Consider the following 24,082-nt stretch of genomic DNA (forward strand, 5'->3'; position numbering starts at 1 on the left):
ATACAAAAAATGAAGTTTTTAGTTCTGAATTACAAATTCAAGTTGAACTTCTCTAATCCAGAACACTCATATCCAGAAACATCCATAATCTAGCATGACTGTAGCTAGCCGGACAACCACTTATCATGGGTGTGGCCAAGTCTCCTGTGGTTCCATAAAGTTTATAGCCGGGCCTGTCTCTCAGTATTCTGTGCAGTTATTTAGCTGTAATTTACCCCTAAATGTCTTCTCATAGCCCAATAAGATGTGAAAATGTACTAGACAATATTGACCTTCCGTGGTCTGGCAAATTCTCTCGTCTGGCACCAGTCAGGTCCCGAGGGTGCCAGATGAGACAGGTTCAACCTGCGTAGCATTCCACAGCACAAACATTAAATATCGTTCACTCAGATGCTTTGCACATTCATATAGCACTCTTAAGCTAGACATTCTGAAGTGTAACTAAGAGATAAAACACGAAAACTGGAAGAGATCAGTGAAAAGTAACTAGATTCTCAATCAGATTATAAAAGAAAAAAAGGTATGTTTGAATCTAATAGAATTATCTCGTACATAATATTACCTTTATTATGAAACAGCTTTATATATTTTCAACATGCCACACTAGCATATGAATTACTCAACCTAGAGTAATTCAACTGAGGACTACCTTAACTGGCCCCCCCACTGAACCTCACAGCTACATGGCTAGATTCCAGAGTAGCAAATTCAAGTAGGTGTCTTTTGTATTAGGTACATATATCCATTATACACTGAACTAAAAGCTACCTTTACAAAGGCCAGTAAATTACTATTGGATTAAAATTATCCTGGGTCATGTTCACCACATTAAACTGAAAATTTAAGGCTTTATAACCTATTACCCCAAAGCACTATGTCCCCAAGTGGGAAGTCTATTCCTGCATCTTCAAAGGATCTGCATTATTTCAATCTCTCTTCTATCCAAAAGCTGACTAAGCCTCTCTAAATCCCACCAAGACAAGTATATATTGTCAGATGACTGTTTAAGAGTCACTACATACTCTTCTCGTGGAACATAGTTAATAAGAAGACCACAAGACATGCTGGACAGGACTACAATAGCTTGACATGCAGATGCTTTACTCTGGGGAATTCATCCTGTGCACCAGTACCTAAACCACTAGAAATAATGGGTCTAGCTCAGACAGTTATGAAGGTAACCAAATATAGGCTTGGCAGGATTCATTTTAAATAGACAGATGCCTGTAAAAGTCAATTTCAGACGAAACACTGAAACCGATGAAAAAATACCCTTTGATAAGTCAGAATGAGTGAGGCCTCCCCACTGCACCTAGTACTACAAGAGTTTAAAGTCATCCGCCCTCCAACAGCACAGAGAGCTCTTTGCCTCTGTACTGTCATGGACTTGCTCGCCCACCCTCTCAGGCAAAGACTGGAGTGTGGTACTGATGCCAAGCAGAAACTCTATGGCAGTACCCTGAACACTTCATCCTCCTCCTTGAAGAGCCGGTTAGGCAGCTCTCTGCTCCGCTTGGCCAGGACACAGCCTCCCTCCACACTGTGCATACCAGTGTCTTAGGCACCTCAGCTGTTCAGGGAGCCTCCTGAAGCTCTGTTATCAGTGCTGGGCATGGCCATCAGCTCTGCTGTCTGCCCTGCCCTAACCCTAATTTCCCCCAAAGGTAAACACTAATATCAAAAAACAAAACTGACATTACTACTTAAAAACTTTCTGAGTTTTTCCGAGCCTAAGTAAATGTAACCCCTGCATCCACTGACAGGGTCTACTCCATTCCGGGGACAGCCTGAGACCCATCCATATCTTCCACACAGAAGATTAACAGCTACCTCCAATTTAGTTTCAGAACAGATTGAATCTGTGTAAGAACTGCAATCTAATTGGAAATCACAAAGTAAAACTTGTGATTCACACTCCTGACTGAATTAAAACTCAGAGCACCAGACGGCAACTTAGAAATGTCAAAAGGAAAATACAATTTAACTCTGGCAGTAACAGCAATAACAGAAGCTTTCTGAAAGTGCTGGTAAACAGGCCTATTGCTTCCCTGGAAGATAAAAGTTATGTACTGGGGTCTTTTAAAATTTGGATAAATACTAGTGATAGTGATAACTGTCCACAGTGCTACGGATAGTAATCAGTTCTACAAGCACCTACAATATGGTACCAACAAGAATACCACACATGCAATCTTTGATGAGGTGTGATTTAGTAGTATAGTAATAAGTAGCTATAAAAGAAAACAAAGCTGTTCAATATTAGGTCTGAATGTTCTGAAGTGATGTGTTCCATATAAATAACAAATACAGATGTTTTTAATGGGTGGCTTCAATGATGAACAGAAAAAGGATTGAACTACTATACTAAAGCAGATCTCCCTATTTACACAACTGTTAGTCCTATGAGCAAAAGAGTGAAGAATTCAGAGCTCTAAAAGAGAGAGGGGCTTCAGGATGCTGCTGCCACACAAGGGCTTTAATTTCAGGGTACTCTGAATAGAGAATGTATGAAATCAAGTCTAACTATAAGTAACCCAGCCAATTCATCTTACCGCTGGGAATAGGGGGAGTGGAAGGAAAGGTGCATATTAATATAAATAAATTAACTTACTACGTACATTTATGAGATATCAGGGGATGATGGGACATAATTTAGTCAATTGATGGAGGGATGTCTATAAAATATTTCGCATGGGAAGCAAGACAGAAGAGATGTAATCCAGTGTAATATTTTACTAAACAGATTACAAAAAGCTATTGCAGCAAAGACTATTAAGAATAGTTAAAGCACCCTCTACTGTTCAAATTCATCTTTCTGTTTCAACACAAATATTATTTGATGATGCAAAACTGATATGTAGAGATGCAGAATATACGTTGTACTATGTACCTCAGGCTAAAAAGTTTACCTACTTAAACAAAACAAAATAATAGCTACAAAAATGTGTTATGTATCTTTTGCCATTATGTAGGCCAGTTAAGCTCTTTACCTATTAATGTTCTGGCATTAAGATGTTTATTTGTTATTCACTATCCAGTTTTGAAGGGAGATTCAAAGAAGAAAAATTCAGATCAAATTCAGATAGGAGAAGAAAAAATGGGAGGCAAAGTATGACTAGCCAACTAAGGCAAAAAATATGATAAAAATGAAATAATTCAGCCACTATCAGCCTATACAGACTGTCAATAAAATTGTTTTGAACAGAACTCCATTAACTTGTATATTTCTAGGTTCACTATTCCAAGGCCAGAAGGAATCGCTGTGAAAATCTAATCTAACAGACTACAGAATTTCCCCCAAAGTAATTACTAAAGCATCTATTTTATAAAAAAATCTAAATATACTTTGCAAGTGCATTAATAAATTCATGTTCTAATTATTGCAACCAACTGCTCTGCTCTTCAAAAGTAAAGTTTAATCTATTCTACACTATGAAAACCAGTCATTATTTTGACTAGGTCAATAAATATTAATAACTGTCCTTCACCCTCCATGTTAACTGAAAACTGACTGCAGGAAATGAACACTTTTAAATAAATAATTTTATTAATACATAATTTTGTTCATCTTTAAAGTGCTAAAACACTGCTTTTCTGTTTTGTGAAGATAGAGACTAATACGGCTACCTCTCTGTGACTTATAAGAAAACTTTAGGAGCATGTGAATTAAATGCTGCTAGAAAACAAAATTCCTTAAAATGTTGTTTTACTCTTTATTTCCAACTCCTTGAACATTTGTCGATTCGCATTTTGATGTCACACACTTAACAGTCCAAATTCTGCTTTTACTTCTACCCATGTATTCCCAGTGAATTACTTGGTGCTGCATAACTATAACTGAGAGCAGACTTAGTTACTAAATTACCTATCTTCAATCCAGCAGCCCACTGTACACCATATGCAAGAAAATACTTCAAAAATTTAAGTGAAATGTTTTAATTTATACGTAAACATGGCAATTATAGAACTAAGACACTCTCCTAAGAAAATATTACATTATTTAAAGCAGTTGCTAAAAAAGGTAACTTTTTTATTCTTTATTCTTCATTATGTTTGAAGTATAAATTGCAAGGATGTTTCCAGAACATATCTGTACCTATGAAAGCAAAGAGCATAGTACTGAAGTTGTTTTATGTGGCTGAGAAGTCAACCCCCTTATTTCTTCAACTTACTGCTTGCAAAAGTTAACACAGCAAATCCCAACACCATCTTCAAAAAGTGGAAAATAAGAACAATTTTTTTCAACTTAATTCCCCTACACCAAAGCTCAGATTCAGTCAGCAATGTATGCCCCAACTGAACATAAACAGAGGAATCTTTTCAAAATGTTAAAAATGAGGAACTTAATCTGTAGGTAAACAAAATTACCAAATCCTCCCTGAAAACTGAATTAATTTTGAGTTTGGTGCTCTAATGTATTCTAGCTAATTGCTAGACAAGGTCTTAAAAAAATAAAAAGAGCTGAACAGCTGTAAAACCCATCAGAAAGGTTAATTGTACAAGGAACTGAAAAAAACTGTAAACTCTTCAAGCCTAATATGATCTGAACTTTTCTTTTTTTTTGTTGCTTTGTTTAGCGAGTTTTTTTTTTAAAATTGGACAAATTAAAATACAAAATCTTCAAGATTAATAACAAAAATTAAAAATTAAGAAAATTAACGTTACTGTATTCATGCTAGCCTTGCTAAGTTACATATAAATTACCTTTGTACTCCTGTGTTGCTTTAAAAATGTGTATATTAATATACTGTCATTAATGATATACAGTACTTAATGATCAGTGTACCTTGTAAACTAAGCACTTGGGCAGTCACCCAGAAGAGATTAAAATGCTGCCCTGCTGATTAGTAGAGAGCCCATAGCCAGCAGCATGCGTTTCTACTTGTAGCATACATCTGTACATGCTTCTGTACACATAATAAAATTTATTCCACACATAGATGGAAAAAAATTAGAACTTTGCTCAGGGTGGGTTAACATTACTATAAAAACTAACTTGATTTCTTGTCAGGAGAGATTAAATTCACACCCTGTTAATGCACAATTTATATCAATATGAATATGAATTCAAAACAGAATAGTCCCCTTCTAAAGGGCAACACTGATTTAAACATAATAATGCTGAAACACCTTTCCTTCAACGGAAAATTAAGCTTTCTGATGGGAGAGCGGAAGCTAAAGCAGATCAAGATATGTTTGTAACGTGCTGATAATTACCTGTCACTGAGGTGAAGGAAACTGCTGCTCTCATCAGGATGTTCATCTTCAAAACTTAGATTGGACCAGCTGCCGGTACTATCATCACCAATACTGAGACTCATCTGCTGGCTAACTACAGATTCAGCTGACTGAAATCCTTCTCTTCCCATGGCACTAAACAAAAATTAAGATGGCAACATTACTGATGATGTATTTCACACTGTTCTGCAAATTCACAATTCTCAGAAGCTGTATATTACACTTGTGCAAAGAGATTCAGGTCTGGAAGCATGACTGAGGTCATCTTTGGCTGGGGAAATTAGGCAGTGTCATGGATACAAACTCTAATTTGAAAAATAGGTTTGTACCATTCCAGCATTGGTACAGCTCTGGTAGATTTCATGTTTACTATCGTGATTACACCTATGAAGGCAGGACCATTCACAGTACTGCTCTGACCAACACACCTCAATCCATGGTAATGCTAGTAAAAACACACAGCTAATACAGTCACTGGTATTTAAGTACCCTGTCATACAGAAGTGCACAAGAGTAGGTAACATGATGCTTAAAATGCTGGTGGCAATCTACAGCATGCTTTTGCTTAGAAAAAGTGTCCTAGGGTAGATATAAGACTTGTCTCCCTGTCTCAGGAAAATGAGGCCTTATCTTTTTATTGTATAGACATCTCCCCTCTACACAAGAAACCTAAAAAATCTAGACTTTTAATACCTAGAAACAAATCAAGCATATTAGCTTAATTTACATTAAAAGATATATCTAACTCTTTCATCAGATCCATTCTAATAACTCAAATGACCCACCCACCCTGCAATCATCTTACAAAATGGTTCAGTCTAAAAATCTGGCTGGCAAGTGCACATAATCTGTTCTCATAGAGACAAACTGCAGCTGCCCACGTGCAGCTGTGCTGTGACTATGGGTACAAGAAGCCTACTCTGTTCACCACACCTTCAAAGGAAACACTTGTTGCATTCACTAACAGCAAAACTGACCATGATTGAAGTGTTGCCTATAGTACACATTTTAAATGGGTTATGTGGTCGTGAGGTTTGGCAAGTCCTTTTCCGTACCATTAGCTAGCACCCAGCAGGTGAGTGCTAGAAGGAAAAGGCAGTAGGAACAAGAGCTTTTTAAAAAAAAAACAGTGCAGTAAGTACAAATAATGAATATGCTCCCCACAGCAACCTTTGGAGTCCTTATAGAGCCATAATGTCTCCCTTTGACAGTACTGGAATGGTGCAAAGCTGCTTTCCTAATCCATCATCCCTTTGGACTTTTGGTACCACACAAACTTGAAACTTTACATTAAGCTTTGATTAAAAATGTGAATTTCTGAAACTCTTGCTAAGAAGTGACATCTCTGATATCAATACCTCCGTTTCTTTCATCTGAGGAAGTGGGTTTTACCCACAAAAGGTCATGACCTAATAAAATTTCTTAATCACTAGTATGCCACAGGACTGTTTGTTATTTCTGACCTCAACAGTACTTTATAAATATAGTATCATTTAATATGAATAATGACTCGAAATAATGTAAGTGTAACTCACCCATCTACTGGGTGTGGTTCACTGTCCCATACAGTGGCACTTTGACCATTTATAAAAAGCTCTATGGCTTCAGCTGTGACAGATGGATTTTAGTTCAAGTGGTAGAAGCTCGAGCACTAAGCTCCAGAGGTAACAGGTTTGGTTCTGCCTATCAGCATTACATAAATTCAAGGGCCAAGTAATTTGAAATGTGAGTCTTCTATATTTATATACTACTGGGAACTTTAAGTGTAAGGTCTATACTAAACCACAGGCTAAATGAGGTTTGGTAGCAATTCTGTAATGAAATTAAAAAAAAAAATATCTTCTAGAACATCAGCTCTTCCAGGCAGAGATCATAATTTCTTTTGTGTTTCTATACATAACTGTGCCTTCAAAAGCTGGAAGTAACCTGCTCGGAACCATTTGGCACCACCACAGTAGGTTAAGATATCGAGGTATACATTGTTATTGTCTCAGAAGGGTAGCCATGTTAGTCTGTAGCTTCACAAACAAGCCATTCTGTAGCACCTTAGAGACTAACACATTTATTAGGTCATGATCTTTAGTGGTTAAGACATATTTCTTCAGATGGAAAATGGAGCAGAAAAAATAGAATCCAGTGTTTATATGGGGAGGAAAACAGAGAGGTGGCGGGGGGAAGACTACTTGTCATTAGTAGGACCAGTTGATGAAGCAAAGTAATCATGTGATATGTCTTGGATTAACGCTGGAGGCACGTAGGTAAGAACAGAGGTCACTGGGTTTCCAGTAGACTGGTGTTTATGTGATATGTGGCCATCACTGATTTGTACTGCAGTGTCCAGGAAATGTATCCAAGACTCATCACACCATCGATTGCCCACTCACACACTAAGACAGAAACGTATCTGCTCCAATCCCACTGACAGAGACAAAAACCTACAAGACCTTTATCAAGCACTCTTAAAACTCAATTCCCTACAGGGGGAAATAATGCAACAGATCGACAGAGCCAGACAAGTACCCAGAAGTCACTTATTTCATAAGCCCAGGCAGGAAAATAACAGAACACCACTTCTCATTACCTATAGCCCCAGCTTAAACCCCTTCAATACATCATTAATAACCCACAACCTATAATGGAACATGATCCCTCACTCTCACAGGCCTTGGACACGCCAGTATTCTCCTACAGACAGCTACCCAACCTCAAGACAATGCTTGCTAGCAGCCACACACCACACCACAGAAACACTAACACAGGCACCCATGCCTGCAACAAACACCATTGCCAACTCTATATACATACCTGCATCAATTCATTTGCAAATTTGACACATTTAAAGTAGGCTGAACAAAGATCTCAGTTATCTTATGCATTACAAAGGCAATTTCCCTACCTTTGATATTCACAGGAATGGAACCCATCTCTGTTAATTTGCTTCATCAACTGGTGCTACTAGTGACAAGTAACCTTTTTTATTTCTCCTCCTCTCCATTACACAAACCCTGTATTCTACTTTCCTACTCCATTTTTCATCTGAAGAAGTGTGTCTTAGCCACAAAAGCTCATGACCTAATAAATTTGTTAGTCCCTAAGGCGCTACAGAACTGTATCATTATTATCACTTGGTGAAAAACTATGCTGAAGAGACAGGTTGTGCACTTGTCCATGAAAATGATTTTATTTGAAGTCACTTTGATCTTTCTAAAGTCTATTTTAATTAAGAACTAGATATTAATGTATTATCCATATTTACTAATGCAACCACATTCTGTGTCATTTTCTATCGATTTTTAGACATTCATGTCCTTCTACATGCCTAAAAACATGATATAAACACTTGTAATACATTACCACTTAACAAGCTTGCAAAGCAGTTTCTAGTTTGTTTTAAATAATCCTTTGTCAAATAAAATCATAACTAAAATAAATATTCCATATTTCTCTTTTCAAATACACACAAAGTTGTTAAAGTGCAATAATAATAAGAAGAGGCTATATAGAAGACAAAAAGTACTCAATGTAACATGTTTGCTCTTGTAGAGCTACTGTAGAATACTGGGGACAGGGATAGCTCAGTGGTTTGAGCATTGCCCTGCTAAACCCAGGCTTGGGAGCTTAGTCCTTGAGGGGGCCATTTAGGGATGTGGAGACAAACAAATAAAAAAAAAACAAAAAACCACCTGTCAGGGATGACAATATGCCCTGCAGGGGACTGGACTCAATGACCTCTCAAGGTCCCTTCCAGCTCTATGAAATAAATGTATACCTCCAAGGAGGTTATTAACACACTCCAGAGACATGCTATTATTTATTTTTATTTGCGGGGGACACGATAGCAGTTTTCAGGTATCTAAAAGGGTGTCATAAGGAAGAGGGAGAAAACTTGTTCTTCTTGGCCTCTGAGGATAGAACAAGAAGCAGCGGGCTTAAACTGCAGCAAGGGAGGTTTAGGTTGGACATTAGGAAAAAGTTCCTAACTGTCAGGGTGGTCAAACAGAAGAATAAATTGCCTAGGGAGGCTGTGGAATCTCCATCTTTCTGGAGATATTTAAGGCAGGTTAGATAAATGTCTGTCTATCACAGATGGTCTAGACAGTACTTGGTCCTGCCATGAGGGCAGGGAGCTGAACACGATGACCTCTCAAGGTCCCTTCCAGTCCTAGCATTTTATGATTCTATGATTCTAATGTAGGTACAGGCTGAACTGGATTATACTATGGCTCACATATAAACTGAAATGTCAACTACAATGCAGTAATTTAGATAAGTGATAAAACAATCTGATCAGGACATTAGTCAAAATTACCAGTCTCCTATGAGAGCACAGGTACTTTCCAAAGTGGGACAGAAACTGGTTGCCCTAACTGACAAGATCATTATTTTTGAAAAATTGTGAGCAGGACTGAACTCCACCCACCAGAGGATCCAAACACATGTCACAATTTAGAATTACGTTTCCAGACTGTAATTCTTGCAAATGACACTTCTGACTATAAATTTTCAGATTAATACATTAAGCAAAGTGTGTGCTCTTTTCTAGTATCAAGAGCAAGAGAATAAGAGGGAGAGAATGTAACGTTACCTTATGTTAACAGCCTGACCAATATTAGTCAGAGCTGAAGTCATTATTTCTGTAGTAAGGCTTTCAGCAAAGCTGACTCCCTCATGTCCGATACCACTGTCAGCTGCCAGACTTGCGTTACTCAGCTCTCTCTCTGTTTTCTCAACAGCTGCATCAACCATGCTCTCAGAAAATACTGTCTTCTGTTCCATGTCAATATGGATTTTGGGAATATCAAGGTGAAAAATTCTTGATTTTTGACAGACACCACTCAGTCCTGAATTGGGGATCTGCCTGATTCCAGTGGGGGGTTCCTGTCCAGCCATGTGCAGAGATGAACTTCCAATACAACACTGATATTCCTGCATATTATAGTAACTGCAGGCCGTTCCAGAAAATGGAGACAACTTTTCTGTGTAAGTTAATCTATCCCCATTTTTCTGGTTTTCAGCAGCTTGGAGAACAGCAGACTCCAAACTCATTTCTATGGTATCATCCACTACTTTTCTAGCATACTCTTCAATAGCTTGAATTACGCCTTCTTTGTAGCCATGTTCATTTAAATTGCCTGTACTATGATACAGTTTATGTTTTTGAGAGAAAGGAAGAACTGTATTAGACAGTGTTGTTTTAATGAGATCTCCTGTGGCTTCATCAAGTTTAGATTTTCTATACAAACAGGAATCTGTTAAAGATTTTGGCAAGCAAACTGCAGACATTTTCAATTTTTTTCTGACATCACAAGTTATACTATGAGCAAGGGATTCAGAAAAACGTAACAACTCTGTACCTTCAGTTCTGTTAACGCTGTTTATTTCACAGGCTTGGCCTCCACACCTATGACCTCTATTTTTCATTTGCCATTCTGTATCCTTATCTTTCTTCAATAACTTGAACAGCTCTTGTCTACCATTTGCATGCGTGTTCGGTATAGGACATATTCTTCTGTTGTATGCCAGTTTGAGTTTCCTAGAAGCTTGCTCTAGGCCTGATTTTATGGATCTGTATGCAAGTCTACTAGCATACTGCTCCATGATCAACTCACTGTTGCCACCTTCCCTTTTCAGAACTCGAATGATGTGATCTGCGTATTCATCCGTCACACTTTCACAGCTTGGATATCTGGAAGTCAGACCTGTTGTTCCTAAGCTCTGTAAAGAAAGTACAGCTGAATCTACCTCTCTGGACCACTGGTTTACTAGTGGACCCCACCTCTCTTTTGATCTACAGTCTCTATCATCTTTTCCAAGAGCAAGACAATCTACATGACAGTTAACCCTCTTCAACCTCAGCAGCTGACAATGCCTTGATTTTATCATCTTCTTAGCCTCACTGATAACCTTTCCAGCCATATCACCTGCATAATTCCACAACGAATGCAAAGTTTCTTCTGGGATATTTATAAATGCTGTATACCCACATATTTTGTTGGGCAGCTCATTTAATTGGCAGTGTATGTCAGCTCCTCTTTTTATTCTATCATCTAAATGGGAAGCTGCCATTTCAGTTGCCATAGAAATGATATGGCTAGCTAAATGATCGGCATATTTTACTGTTTTCTCTGAAAGTTCAGTTTTCTGTGAAAGCATCTCAGAGTGTTCTTCATCTTTGCTGATTTCAATTTCTTCAGAAAGTGATCTCATGAGTTTCAGCATAAACTCTTCCTTTTCTAAGGAGTTGTGATCAGTTGCAGACAAAGCAGCAGATGGGTTATAAGGTGTAGAAGGTGGTGTCGCAGGTGCAAACTCCTTTGCTAATTCTCCCTTGAGTTCCTTGTTTAGCTTCCTTAAGTTCTGTGCAGAACTAGTCTGAGATGGTACTAAAGGCGTTGGTGGTGGTGTGTCAGGTACTACACTGATATTTCCATCTCTGATGCCTGCTTTATCTTCCATATGCAAAGCATCTTCACAGCCAAGCATCACCAAAGAAAAGTTGCTTGAATGTGAAACACAGATTTCCTGCTCAAAAGCCAAAGGACCCGGTGTTTTTTGCACATCATATTTTTTCAATGGTTTACTTTGGGATTTTATTGAATAGCTTTCTGAATCAGTAAACTCTTCTACATTATCCCTAGCAAGAGCCATAGTAGGACAAGGAGGTGGACTGCTTGAAGAAAACCTATATACTTCAGGTCCTTTTCGTTCCTGAACACAATCTTTAGGTACTGAAAGTAAACACTGAGAAGAGCCAACTGAAGTAACAAGAAATTTTGGTGAGTTATTCAAAGGCAGCTGTTGCGCCTCAACAATTACAGGAACAAATCTGTGTTTCTCAGTTTCTTGCTTCTTTATTGCACTACGCAGTTCCTTTTTACAGTTATCTGTGTTCATACGTACACCTCCAGTCTCACTTGTGCGGGATAATAGAGATTTAGTTTCATCTACAGATTGCTTTACAATATACTTGGATAAATGATCAGCAAATGCATTCTTACGCATATCTTCACCGCCACATTGCCAATGAGGCGTTTGTCTAGTTACAAAATCTGTATATTCCTCCCCTGTTTTGGTAACCTTTGATGAGGTTATGGTTTCATAAGCCTCATTTACTATCATATCTACCATTGTTCCAGAGAAACTGTTGATGCTCGTTGGCCCAGTTATTAATTCTGAAATATTATTCACTCTGGGATTGTTTGTTGTTTGTTTGAAATCATTCTGGTTACAAAAATACTGTGCACTACTTTCAGTGTGATCTGCAGTCAGGTAAATATTTCTAAGAGAAGCCACTTCCTCTTTTCTTTTTTTTGGTGTAAAATATGGCTGTGCAGACTCTTTGTACATTTTCAGACTGCCATCTGCTGTTGGACAAGTCCATACTTTTGCCTTATAAACATCAGATGAAGTCGGATGTTGACAAAGTGCAATTCCAGCTAAGGGCACTGATATTGAACTTACAACACCAGAGGTACAAAAGAAGGCTTGTTGTACAGTATATTCTTTTCCAGTTTCTTGTGTTGGATTCAATGCTAGAAGCGTACTATCATGAAAATTAGGAAAAGAAGTGGTTGTCTGTGTCGACTGCAACATACTTTCTGCACTTACATACTTTATGTTGTCCATGGAAACACTAAGTGCTGCTTGTGTTGTGAACGTCACATCAACCTGGGATAACTCAATGAAAGCTTCCTGAATGACAGATTCAGACAAATCTTTGGCATATGACCTCACTACTTTGTCTTCATAATCAAAAGACCAATCCTGTGCAATCATGGGTGTTGGTGGATGTGAAAATTGGCAAACTTCCATGATTCCCTCAAAAATAAGTTCCTCGGTGAGGTCTGCTGCAAATCTTGCAACTGTGTTGGTAAATATTTGTTTCTTTACATATCGCAGTTCTTTTAAAGCATTTGTTATAGCTTCGCTGACCAAAAAGCTTGCTAGCCCATTAATGGCACGTTCCTTCAGTGACAAAGCTTGCCGCCTTCCTATCTCATAAAAAGCCATCTGAAAGACTGAAGATGTCAATCTAGCAGCCAAGTGACACAGTGCATTTGTGCATGAAGAAACTCCTTTTTGTAAGTCCTTAAATGCACTACCAAAACTTTTTTCAACCAGTTCTGTTGCAAATTTTTGAATGCTGTCTTTAATCATCAGTGATTTGTGTTTAGATTTAACCTTCTTATCCGCCTTCTTGTCAGAAGTTTTCCTCTGGAGTTGTGCAATTTGACCTTTTTCCTCTTTCAAGACCATCCTACTACAGCTGGAAATGGTTTCAGCATGTTTCTGTACAGATGAAGACTGACAATGAAAAACAGAACCCAATATTTCAAATGAAACATCATTTGCATAATCTGAATATGCACTATAAAGCGTATCATGATTTTGATTAACCACATCTCCATTGAGATCTAACCGACAAAGACATTCAGTGGATGTACAGCTCCCTAGTGGGCTGAAAGCGGATGATCTGATAGGACTGAACAATCCACCATTGTCTTCTCCTGTTTTCATTGGCCGAGGGGAGTCTGGAACATCAAAATGGTTGCTATATGGCGATTCTGGTTTACGAGGAGTTGGTTTCCTTACATTGGCTGAAAGAGTGGGACGATCAAACTTGAATTTTTGAGGATTCATAGTAGTAGTTTTAGAACATAAATGTTCAAGGGCAACCTTTCTCTTCTGAGGTAGATTACCAAGGATGGGAGCCCTTATTAGTTTACAAGTACTTTCCAGAGTTTGTTCCAGTTCATCAAACCGATCAAAACTATCAAAAAATTCACTTACTTCTGAGTCTGAGTCCTCGATACCATCTTTCACTACTGGAATTTTTGGTAGCTGAACTGTTGCTGTCAAGCTTTTTTGATACCCTTCTTCATCTAAGAAGATAACAGGACTAGGGCTGGAGCAATCTGACTCAGATGACTCAGCAGGAGAGGAAGACAATGTTTTATGCAAAACATTAACATGTTGATCAGCGGAATTACAGGGCTTGTAAAAACTCCTCTGTATCCAAGGATCAGAAATAGAGGTTGTAACTGAATTCTTTACAGATGAAGAGAGTTCTTTAATACCCAAGATATTTATTAGAGAAGCAGAAGAGTTGGCAGATTTTCGATGCCCAGAGCTAAAAATGACCTTTGAGTCAACAGCTTCTAAACAATGAGCAGAGATGGTCTGTGAAGCAGCATCCCGATGGTTCTGAGTAGCACAGGTTGTGCCTAAGAAAGAAAGAAAATTATTTAACACACAAAAGATGCTAAACCAGCAAACTGAGTACTTATTTGTGACGGCTATAATTTGTAATTACAAGGCATTAGAGGGTCTTCTAAGACTAGAGAAAATTTTGAAGGACAAAGTAGTCCAAAAGCACTTTATTTTGTCAAAAACAGCTTCCCTCCTACTGCAGGTCTTCTTCTTAACATACGTGCTATGTGCCTGAGGTAGTGCATGAACTGGATTCATCATCGAATTTGGTTCACTGCTTGGATCTTTGGCATCCCCAACCTGGGCAGATAACTGATGGGGAGCGCAACATGAATAGGATTAAGAGCTCTCACCTTCATATCACAGATTCTACTCCTAACATCAGAACCTTTGGTTTATGTCACAGTCTGCTACTGGGGAAAGAATGGTGAAATATCAAATTTGCCATTTTATAAAGACCCTGTTAAAGTTTACCACAAGGTAAAAATCCCTCTTTAGCTTAAATTGCAACAAATGAACTCTTCAATCTATTTCAACAGGCAATGAAAACTAACCAGCATTTTGTATCTTGGAAAGCTCATCTTCATCTAAATGCTCAAAAGCAGTGACAAAATCATCTTCAATTGAAGACACTGACTGATTAGTGTCATCATCCTCTGCATGAGGCATCTCTGCATCATGTTTCTGTAATGAGTATACTTCCATTGTATATCTTACACCTGTAGTGTATTTGCTCAGCAAGGTAAATACAGAATCCACTTTGATCCTCAGGAACGACGGAGACAATCTCATCACACAGAGTACTCCGGAAAGGTGATTCTTGAAAAAGAAAAGAAATCTTACTTTTATCTATAATATAAACTTGAAATAATTTGAAATGGCAAAAGCACAGTTTAGCAAAAGCACAGATCAAAGACACACTGGAGTGCAACAGTCTCTTTACAGATGTGTTGATACCACTGTAATTTAAAAAATAACACTATTTTAGAATTTCAGCACACATTACAAACAGAACTCCATTTTACAGATAAGGAAACTGAAGTAAGGAGATTAAGTGATTTAACAAATATTACTAGAGCTAAATTCTGAGAGGGGTTAAGAGGCTACTCTTATTCTTTAAATACATTCTGAATATAGAATTTTTTAAATTAATAATACATGATTACACTAAACACACAGGCACATGCACACACACACACAAAATCCCACTGATTTGTGCTATGTAGTTTTACTTTTGCAACAAGTAATACAACTACTTCAAATATACATCATTAGTCAAAATAGTTAGGCATGGGAGGAGGAGGCAGCACACAGAGACACCAATGCTAGGCCATGTGGGACATGCTGCTGCTTCCACGACTTATTTGAGGAGGTAGGAGCAACTGCATACTTGCATGCCCCACTTCCTGCTCTAACCCTGATACCCCTCCCACCTTCTGAAACCCTCTGTCCCAGCCCACAGCACACTCCTGCATCCCAAACACTTCATCCACAGCCCAGAGCCCCATCCCATCCTCAGTACCTGGTCTAATCCAGAGCAGCCTTCTGCTCCCCAAACCTCTCATCCACAGCCTGATCCCAGAGCCTGCACCCCAGCTGCTGCCCTCACCTCTTCCTGCACTCAACCCCCCTGTCCCAGTCTGGAGCCCTACCCCCACCCATTACCCTGAACTCCTCACTTCTAGACCCACCCTAGATCCCTAACCCCAAAAAGTTCTCTCAACTTGTTGTAGCAGGTGACCTATATTGGCAGGAGCAACATTTTAGTGTAGGTAACAGGGTTAGGTTGACACAAGCTGTCTTACATCCCCCTAAATCTGAGTATCTTTCTTGGACAATATACCACTATTAATATTGAAAATACCACCTGACAAGATGGGTGCGCTCTGTATAAACTTTGTGTTAGCTCTAAGGCGTGTCTTTCACCAACAAAAGTTGGTCCAACAAAAGACAGATTACTTTATTCAGCTTGTCTCTCTAATATCCTAGAATTAACAGCTACAACTCTAAAAACACAACTTTTTTTTTATATATAGATATAGAGATAAATATATATACACATATACAGAGAGAGAGAGAGAAAGAGCTTCATAACACACAAAGCAGCACTACCTGACAGGCTTATTTCAAGGATTACTTTGTAACACATGTGAAAGATGAAGAAACTGCTAAAAAATTGTTTTTTAAAATCACTAGTAATCTGTGTAATACATAAAAGGACTGGGAATTTTACCTGATGTTTAGGGACATCACTGGTTTCCATGGGTTTCTGTATGTCCTTCAGGAAAATAACTTCATTTTCATTTAGACTGCAGAAATGGAGTGATTTCAGAACATCGGGGAGCTCTACAGAAATAGCAGCCAACTCCTAATTCAAACACAAATTCACACACTAAGCACAAACCTAATATGGCAACAGTAAGGAAACTTTTTGATCCAGAGTACCAGAAAATTAAATAAAGTCACTTGCCTCTAGGTCTGTCAAAATTACCATTCTCCTTCCCTTCATTTTGTCTATTATACTGCTACACCAAACTGGAATCCTGCTTAAACAGCTAGTTTACATCAGAGTTTTAATTCAAAACTTGAAATACCTCTACCAGAAGAAATATAATTATCACTAGTTCTCATGATTCAGACGAGCATTTAAAAGCAGAAAGACTTGGGAGTAGCAAAGAGCAACAGCAAAATACATAAGATATGTAAACACACAGAGGGAATATTTGCATACAAATGTTTTCATTTGGTAATATCCACATGCTGTAGCTTCACCATTACTGAGTTTGCATCTGAGCAGAATTTTTTTACAATATTTGAGTCTTATGTATATTTGGGATCATGATCAACAAGGAATTAGGTTTAACTAAAATAAGTGTGCTCAAAAATGAAAGTGTTTAATATCATATTACAACTTTTTATACCTGCTCAAACACTGAGACTTTCTTAAAACTATGGTTAATCTAATATAAATTTAGTTTGTATTGCGGGCACAGTTTCTCTTACTAAACCCAATTATTTGTGTAAACTCACAAAAAGAACCCAAGATTTGGACCTGTGTGCTCAGAACAATATGGCTGGGTCTTCACTAGAAAGTTTTGTCAAAAGAAGGGGCCTTCTGTCAATATAACTCAGGGAGTGTCTACACACTTAAAGCATTCTGTTGACAGATTCCTGACAAAACTCTGCATTTGTCTCGACAGCATTACCCTTCAAAAATTTGAGGCATAACAATCTCTGGACAGAGTACTGTCGATGGAAGCGCAGTGTAGACAGTTCTGTCAACAAAGAGGACTTCTGGTTGCTGGGCAGCCCTTTGCAGCGCTGTCATTCCATTTTCTGGCACCAGAGGGCAGTGCAGTCTGGTGGCTCTCCGTTGACAGAGCAAGTGGTGTGTAAATGCAATCTGTTGACAGAGGTTCTATCCAGATTTCCCTGTTGACATTAACTTCTGTTGACAGTTGCTTCTAGTATAGACATAGCCTTAATGAATGATTAGTTGCTAAACAGGTTTACTTAAACTAGTCTGCTTTTTGTGCAGACTTCCTCACATTGTTTTAAATATGGTTTATATTATCTCAGCTTGCACCAACAGTAGCACTGATTTATCATCATTTCTAAAATTAAAGCAGACCGCAAACTAAAACACACATGAGAAATAGTAACAGAAAGAAAACCATGCCAGTCTATATACTATCAAAACAAAAACGCAGTCAAGTAGCACTTTAAAGACATATAAGAAAGGGTTAAATCCCTAATAGTCTTTAGGTTTGTATGAAACAGACATACTTTTGTAACATTTTTTGTTTTAAAAACAAGAACTGCTTACTTAACTCGCCTAAGAACGTCTTAAGATTCAGCCAGAATTACTTCAAAAAGTCCAGAACTCAAAGCTGGCACTTGTTAACGAAAAAAAAAAAATTACACCTTTTCAAGAGATAATGAAAGTTTAACATTTTTCAGGGTTCTGTATGCCAAATGAATACAAAACACTTGAAATTATACTAAATTTTTTATAAAAAGTTTATACTGTGAAATACAACACTTAAAACAGACCATTTATTTTAAAAAAGCATGCTCCAAGACCTATACTTGAAGTAAAATAAATATCGAGGTTCCCATACCAAACACCTAAAATACTACAAAAAAAAACAGAAATTAAGTCATTATTTGCATATATATTACCTGCATATGAACAGGATCTGTGTCTCCAGCAAAACCTAGGAATGTGACCTGTGGGTGGGGGGGGAAGCATACAAACATTTTGAAATACAGAATCCAGAAAGAATCTCCTAGTTTCTAACCACATATATTATTTTTGCAGTGTGCATCCGTCTGGCTGCCCAGGCAAGGTTCTCCCATGTTCCCCCTCCTCCATTCTAACAATATGCCAGTACCAGCTCCTCCCTTGCCAGGGCAGGGCCAGGCCCAGCATCCTGAGAGAGCCCCCTGCACTGTGCCAGCCCTTTCCCCTTTCCAGCAATGCCCACTGCCTTCCCAGCCTCTCCGTCAGCCCAGACTCCAATGGAGCTCCTCCCCCAGCCCATACACTTTGGATGTGTATTACAAGTTTCTGTCTACAACTTTCTTCCAGGCCAACTTCCACTTGCAAGCAGAGCTGTAACCAGGACTCTATTTACAGAGAAAACTGCTTAGAACTGTAAAGTTTCATGATTCTATTGGAAGCAAACCATCATTGTGCTAACATCAAAATCCACTATCCCAGGAGAAAAGGTCTTGCTAGGAAAAAAAAACGGTTACTCGCCACCATTGTTGATGCTCATATCTATTTGATTTACGTGTGTGCACAGCAATGTGCACAGCTGTCAGCAACTAACAGCCGGGTCAGCTGGAGAGCCCTCTGGAGCAGCACCTATGCAAAGCCTATATAACCCAGTGTCACGTGATCGGATTTTTATACTGGGTCTGGAAGCTATTTTAATGTCCAGTGTGGCTACTGGCCCCAAATATTGTGCGGGGACAGGGGAGAAGGCGCTGTAAGGTGTCTAATTAAAGCTAATGATGCACTGAATTTATGTACGCAGCTTATAACTCTGTATCATACTTGCACTTAAAGTTATAGATCTTTAGCTCTGCAGCTGTGTGAGAAATATTTCAGTACTGAGATTCACAATGGGAAGTGGGTCTCTACCCCAGCCAGGACAATAGACTGAGCAAAGGCCCTGACAGCCAACACCCATTTCATGATGGTGCGGTTCTCCAACTGGGACTGCAGTGAATGGTAACTCAGCACAGTGACCCACCAGATCAGATGGTAAGCTGAGACTAAGAAGAAGAATGGAATTTTCTCTCTGCATATGAAAAATTATAAGATGGACCCTGGCAGGTACTTTCTAGGTTCTTCAGTCCTCATGAGTTGAGCCTGTCTGGACTGGAGACTCACCCTTCAAAAGGATGTTTGCAAAGCCTTCAAGAGTCAACACATAACATTGCTGGCCTACATTAATTACTAAAATTAATGTATGTAAAATATTGCTTTAACTATTTCTCTAACCCAGTTTTATCTTTTTCATAAATGCTTAGATATTACATCTAGGGATCTGGCTTCTGTATGGTGATTTGGGTTAGATCCAAGTATATATTAAGTGGGGGGCTGTGGCTGGGTCCTTTGGGGTATGGAAAAATCTGTGCAGTGTTGAATGAAACAGGTTTAATAACTGCTCACTTAATTTGGGGGTTGTTGGTCTGGGCTGCTACACCAGATGAGAAGTCTGTGGGTTTTTTGTGTGGCTTCTGGCTGGCAGAAATACTGTTGTGGCTGGTCGGATTAGTGAGAAGGAATCCCAGCCTGGGACTGTAAGTAGCCCGGTTTTTAAGCAAAGATACTCTCAGTCGACTTTTCTAGCTGTGCCTGGAAACCTCATCCAGACAACCCTGAACCACTCAGTTCCCTTTTGACATCCATTCAAATGGTGGGGCAGGAGTGTGGGTTTTGAATACATAGGAACAACACATCTTGAAGAACAGTTACAACAGTGAGTAACCATTTTTTCTTTTTCAAATACTTATATCTATATAAGTTAGGTGATACCCAAGCCCAGGAGGGGTCAGAGTCAACATGCGGCTTAATCCATGACAGCAGCCCCGAAGGCTGTCTCATCTAGATTTCTGCACAACTGCATAGTCAGACATGAGGGTACGCACAGAGGACCACATGGCAACACAACAGATATCCTGGAGAGGCCCATGTGCAAGGAAGGTGGATGAGGAGGCCTGTGCTTGAGTAGAGTGCCCTGTCACAGCTGGCAGGGAGACTTTTGCAAGGTCATAATGCACTCGTGTACAGGACGTGAACCAGGAGGAGATGCGCTGTGACAAACCAGGAGTCCCTTCATGTGCTTGGCAATGACCATGAAGTGCTGCATAGTCTTATGGAAAGGCTTGGTCCGATCAGAATAGAAGGCAAGTGCCCACCTCACATAGCGGGAGTGAAGCTGTTGCTCCCACTGGGAGCAATTATGTCTAGGATAGAACACAGGCAAGAAAAATGTCCTGACCTACATGAAACCCGGAGACCACTTTATGCGGAAAGCCAGGTGAGGGCAGAGCTGGACCTTGTCCTTTTGGAACACTGTGTTCAGGGGTCTCATACTCAATGGCCTGTATTTCAGACACCCTGCTGGCAGAGCTGATAGCCACCAGGAAGGCCACGTTTCAGGAAAGGCAGAAGAGAGAACAAATGGCCAGTGGATCAAAGGAAGGGGCCGATAAGCACCCAGAGGACCAGAGTAAGGTCCCAGGCTGGGACCAGCAGGTGAACCGGTGGGTGAAGTTGGTCCATGCCTTTGAGGAAGTGTCCCACCATGGAGCGTGCAAAAATGGAGCACCTGCCTTTCCTAGAATGGAAGGCCAATATGGTCCCCAGGTGCACCCTGAGGGAATGAAAAAACAAGGCCTTGCTGCTTTAGGAAAATGACGTAGTTTATCATCTGTGGGACAGAGATAGCCAGAGGCACAAGATTGAGCTGAGCATGCCAACAGGAGCAGCCCATCCATTTGGTCAGGTAGGACAGTCGCATTAGACCGTTTGCAGCTGCTGAGGAGGACCTGCTACATTGGCCCTGAGCAAGTCTGCTCAGCAGGTGTAAACAACGAAGATGCCACACCATAAGCTGAAGAGACTGGAGGTCCCAATGGCAGAGGCAACCATGGTTCTGTGTGATGCGGTCTGGAAACAGGAAGTCGAATGGGTGGATGGATGGAGAGCTCCAGCAGCGTGGGGTAGCAATGCTGGCAATCTCACACTGGGACTATAAGCACTGCATCCACCTTGTCCCTGTGAGACTTGAGAAGCATCTTGTACACAAATGGAAATGGAGGGAAGGTCAAAAGCAGGCCTGGGATCCAGGGAATGAGGAAAGCGTCTAGTATGCAGCCTGGATTGAGGCTCCAAAAGGGACAGAATGTGGGACACTTGTGGTTACTCTGGGATGCAAACAGGTCCAGCTGGGGAAAGACCCACTTTTGGGCCAGGAACCAATGACTCAGAGGGTCTGCCAGCTAACTCTGGACCCTCGGGAGACAGGATGCCGGCAGGTGAATGGAGGCTATGCATAGCTCTCATGCACACACAGAATTCTGAGCAGAGCAGTGGGGAGTGTACTGCCCTTGCCAATTAATGTAATACATGGCTTTTGTAGTGTCCATCATTACCGCTATACAGTGGCCAAAGAGATGAGCTAGAAATGCCAGGCAAGCAAAGAGAAGAGCCTGGAGCTCACACACATTGCTATGGAGAAATAGCTCCTCCGTTGTCCACAATGCTCGAGTTGTAAGATGGCCTAAGTGAGCACCCCAGCCTAAAGGTGACGTGTGTGTGACTAAGGACATGGTGGGCTGGGGAGTATGAAAGGGAATGTCTGCAAGGATGTTCTGTAGACACAGCCACCAGTGGAGATCACTGGGAGACAGGCAAGGCTGTCCCAGGTGGGATGGTATGCTGAGACCAACCATGCCTGGAGAGGGTGGAGCTAGAGCCCAGCGAAGGGCACCGTGTACATGCAGGCTGCCATGTACCTCAGCAGCCGAAGGCACATGTGGACCACGGTGATGAGAAACTCAGGGGAAGCGCAGGAGCTGGAAGAGAGCTTAGGAGTGCTGATTGGGGAGAAATGCTCTGGCGTGTGCGGCATCAAGAACTGCTCTGATGAACTCTATGCGCTGAGTAGGTGTCAGTGAGGACTTTGCCAGGTTAAGCAGCAAGCAGAGCCTGTCCAGAGTCCGTCTGGTGAACACCACCTACAACTGCACCTGAATTGTGGCCCAATGCCCAGAAAAGCCAGTCATCCAGATATGGATACACCTGGGCACCATGATGGAGGAAAAAGGCAGTCACCACTGCCATGCATTTGGTAAACACTGTGGGGGTCACAGAGAGAACAAAGAAGCTGTAAATTGAAGGTGCAGGTGGCCCACTGTGAATTGGAGGTATCGCCAGCAGAAAGGAGGGATGGTTGTACACAGCTATTTGCAACTATTTGCACAGAAAGATCTAGGAAGCTGTGGCATAGCAACAGGTACTTCACCACACAACAGACTAGCCACCACAAGCGGTAAGAAGAAAACTCAGGAGTTGTGGGTCAGCTGGGTCACATCGAAGCTTGGCATATGCGCCACTCCAGGGGTTCCACAGCCAACCCAGCTGGTAGTTGCTAGGGAAAACTTTCTGATAGCCATGCAAGTGCACTCATCTAACTCGAATAGATAGGAGCAAGCACTTGAAGAAGAATGTAAATTGGCTCTGTTTTGCTCCAATAATTTAAGAGGAAAGCCTACCTAACATAAGCGTAAGTGTTGCAAAAGAAACGCTCATTTAATATTTTTTTTCCAAAGTGTTAAATAAAAATATCATTTCAGAAAGACTCTTGGTCAATCTTAATGGTCACTGATTCCCAAACGGAAGAAACTGAGATTCCTGAAACCCAGTCACAAGGTGTAAGCAATTAGTACCCACAGAATTGCATACCCACGTCCCAGTCTAGGAGTGGAAGAACTGAGAGATTCCATGTCAAGACAAGTAAAAGTCGGAGACCCTCACTTAAGAGACCCCTTGGATAGCGACCTTATAACCATGACACAATCTCAATCTTAACGTCATTTTAACATAGGTTTGTTTTCAGTTTAGGAACACACTATTCAATAATTAATATAAGTGATGCTAAAATATTTACTAAAATAAATGAGTTACACAGCAATTTGATATTAAAAAGTCAAAGCTTCGATACATGTTTCTGTTCTGTAGAAATCCTAGATCTGCAGAATTTAATGTTGTCTACACACATGTAGTATTATTACTGTCAAGCTGTAAAGCATAAATTTAAGGCAGACAGATTAGTGATATGACTAAAGTCACCGAGTAAGTAAATTTGAGATTATAACCCAGGGCTTCTGGATTCCCAGTTCTGTGTTTGATCCTTAATATTATGCTGCTGCCCATTTTATCCCAGTTACATCAGCAGTTTAGCACTAACTGAACTTCGTTACAGCACAGTGCCCAAATCATTATCCAAGCAGTCTTCTATGAGTTAATTTGGATTCTGCTTTATTAGTTCAAAATGCAACACAAATGTCCCAAGGCTAGACTCAATGTTTGAGACAAAAAAAACTGTTTCAGCCA

The 24,082-nt window shown here is 40.0% G+C and overlaps 1 protein-coding gene across 6 annotated transcripts in view; it reads right to left on the minus strand.

The window, feature by feature from the left end:
* AKAP11 (A-kinase anchoring protein 11) overlaps nucleotides 1-24,082 on the minus strand; it is a 50,046-nt gene that overhangs the window by 11,962 nt on the left and 14,002 nt on the right. For 4 of the 6 annotated variants that reach the window (XM_074988383.1, XM_074988394.1, XM_074988381.1 and 1 more), the window contains 5 exons: nucleotides 18,631-18,678; nucleotides 16,682-16,816; nucleotides 15,003-15,267; nucleotides 9,824-14,462; nucleotides 5,218-5,373 (listed from right to left, as the gene is read on the minus strand). In XM_074988383.1, coding sequence (XP_074844484.1) covers nucleotides 5,218-5,373; nucleotides 9,824-14,462; nucleotides 15,003-15,267; nucleotides 16,682-16,816; nucleotides 18,631-18,678 — 5,243 coding nt within the window. The remainder of the gene's footprint in view (nucleotides 1-5,217; nucleotides 5,374-9,823; nucleotides 14,463-15,002; nucleotides 15,268-16,681; nucleotides 16,817-18,630; nucleotides 18,679-24,082) is intronic. The other 2 variants (XM_074988401.1, XM_074988395.1) reach the window with 2 other exon arrangements.

This window comes from Carettochelys insculpta, chromosome 1 (assembly GCF_033958435.1).
Source record: "Carettochelys insculpta isolate YL-2023 chromosome 1, ASM3395843v1, whole genome shotgun sequence".
In the NCBI taxonomy this organism is placed as follows: Eukaryota; Metazoa; Chordata; order Testudines; family Carettochelyidae; genus Carettochelys; species Carettochelys insculpta.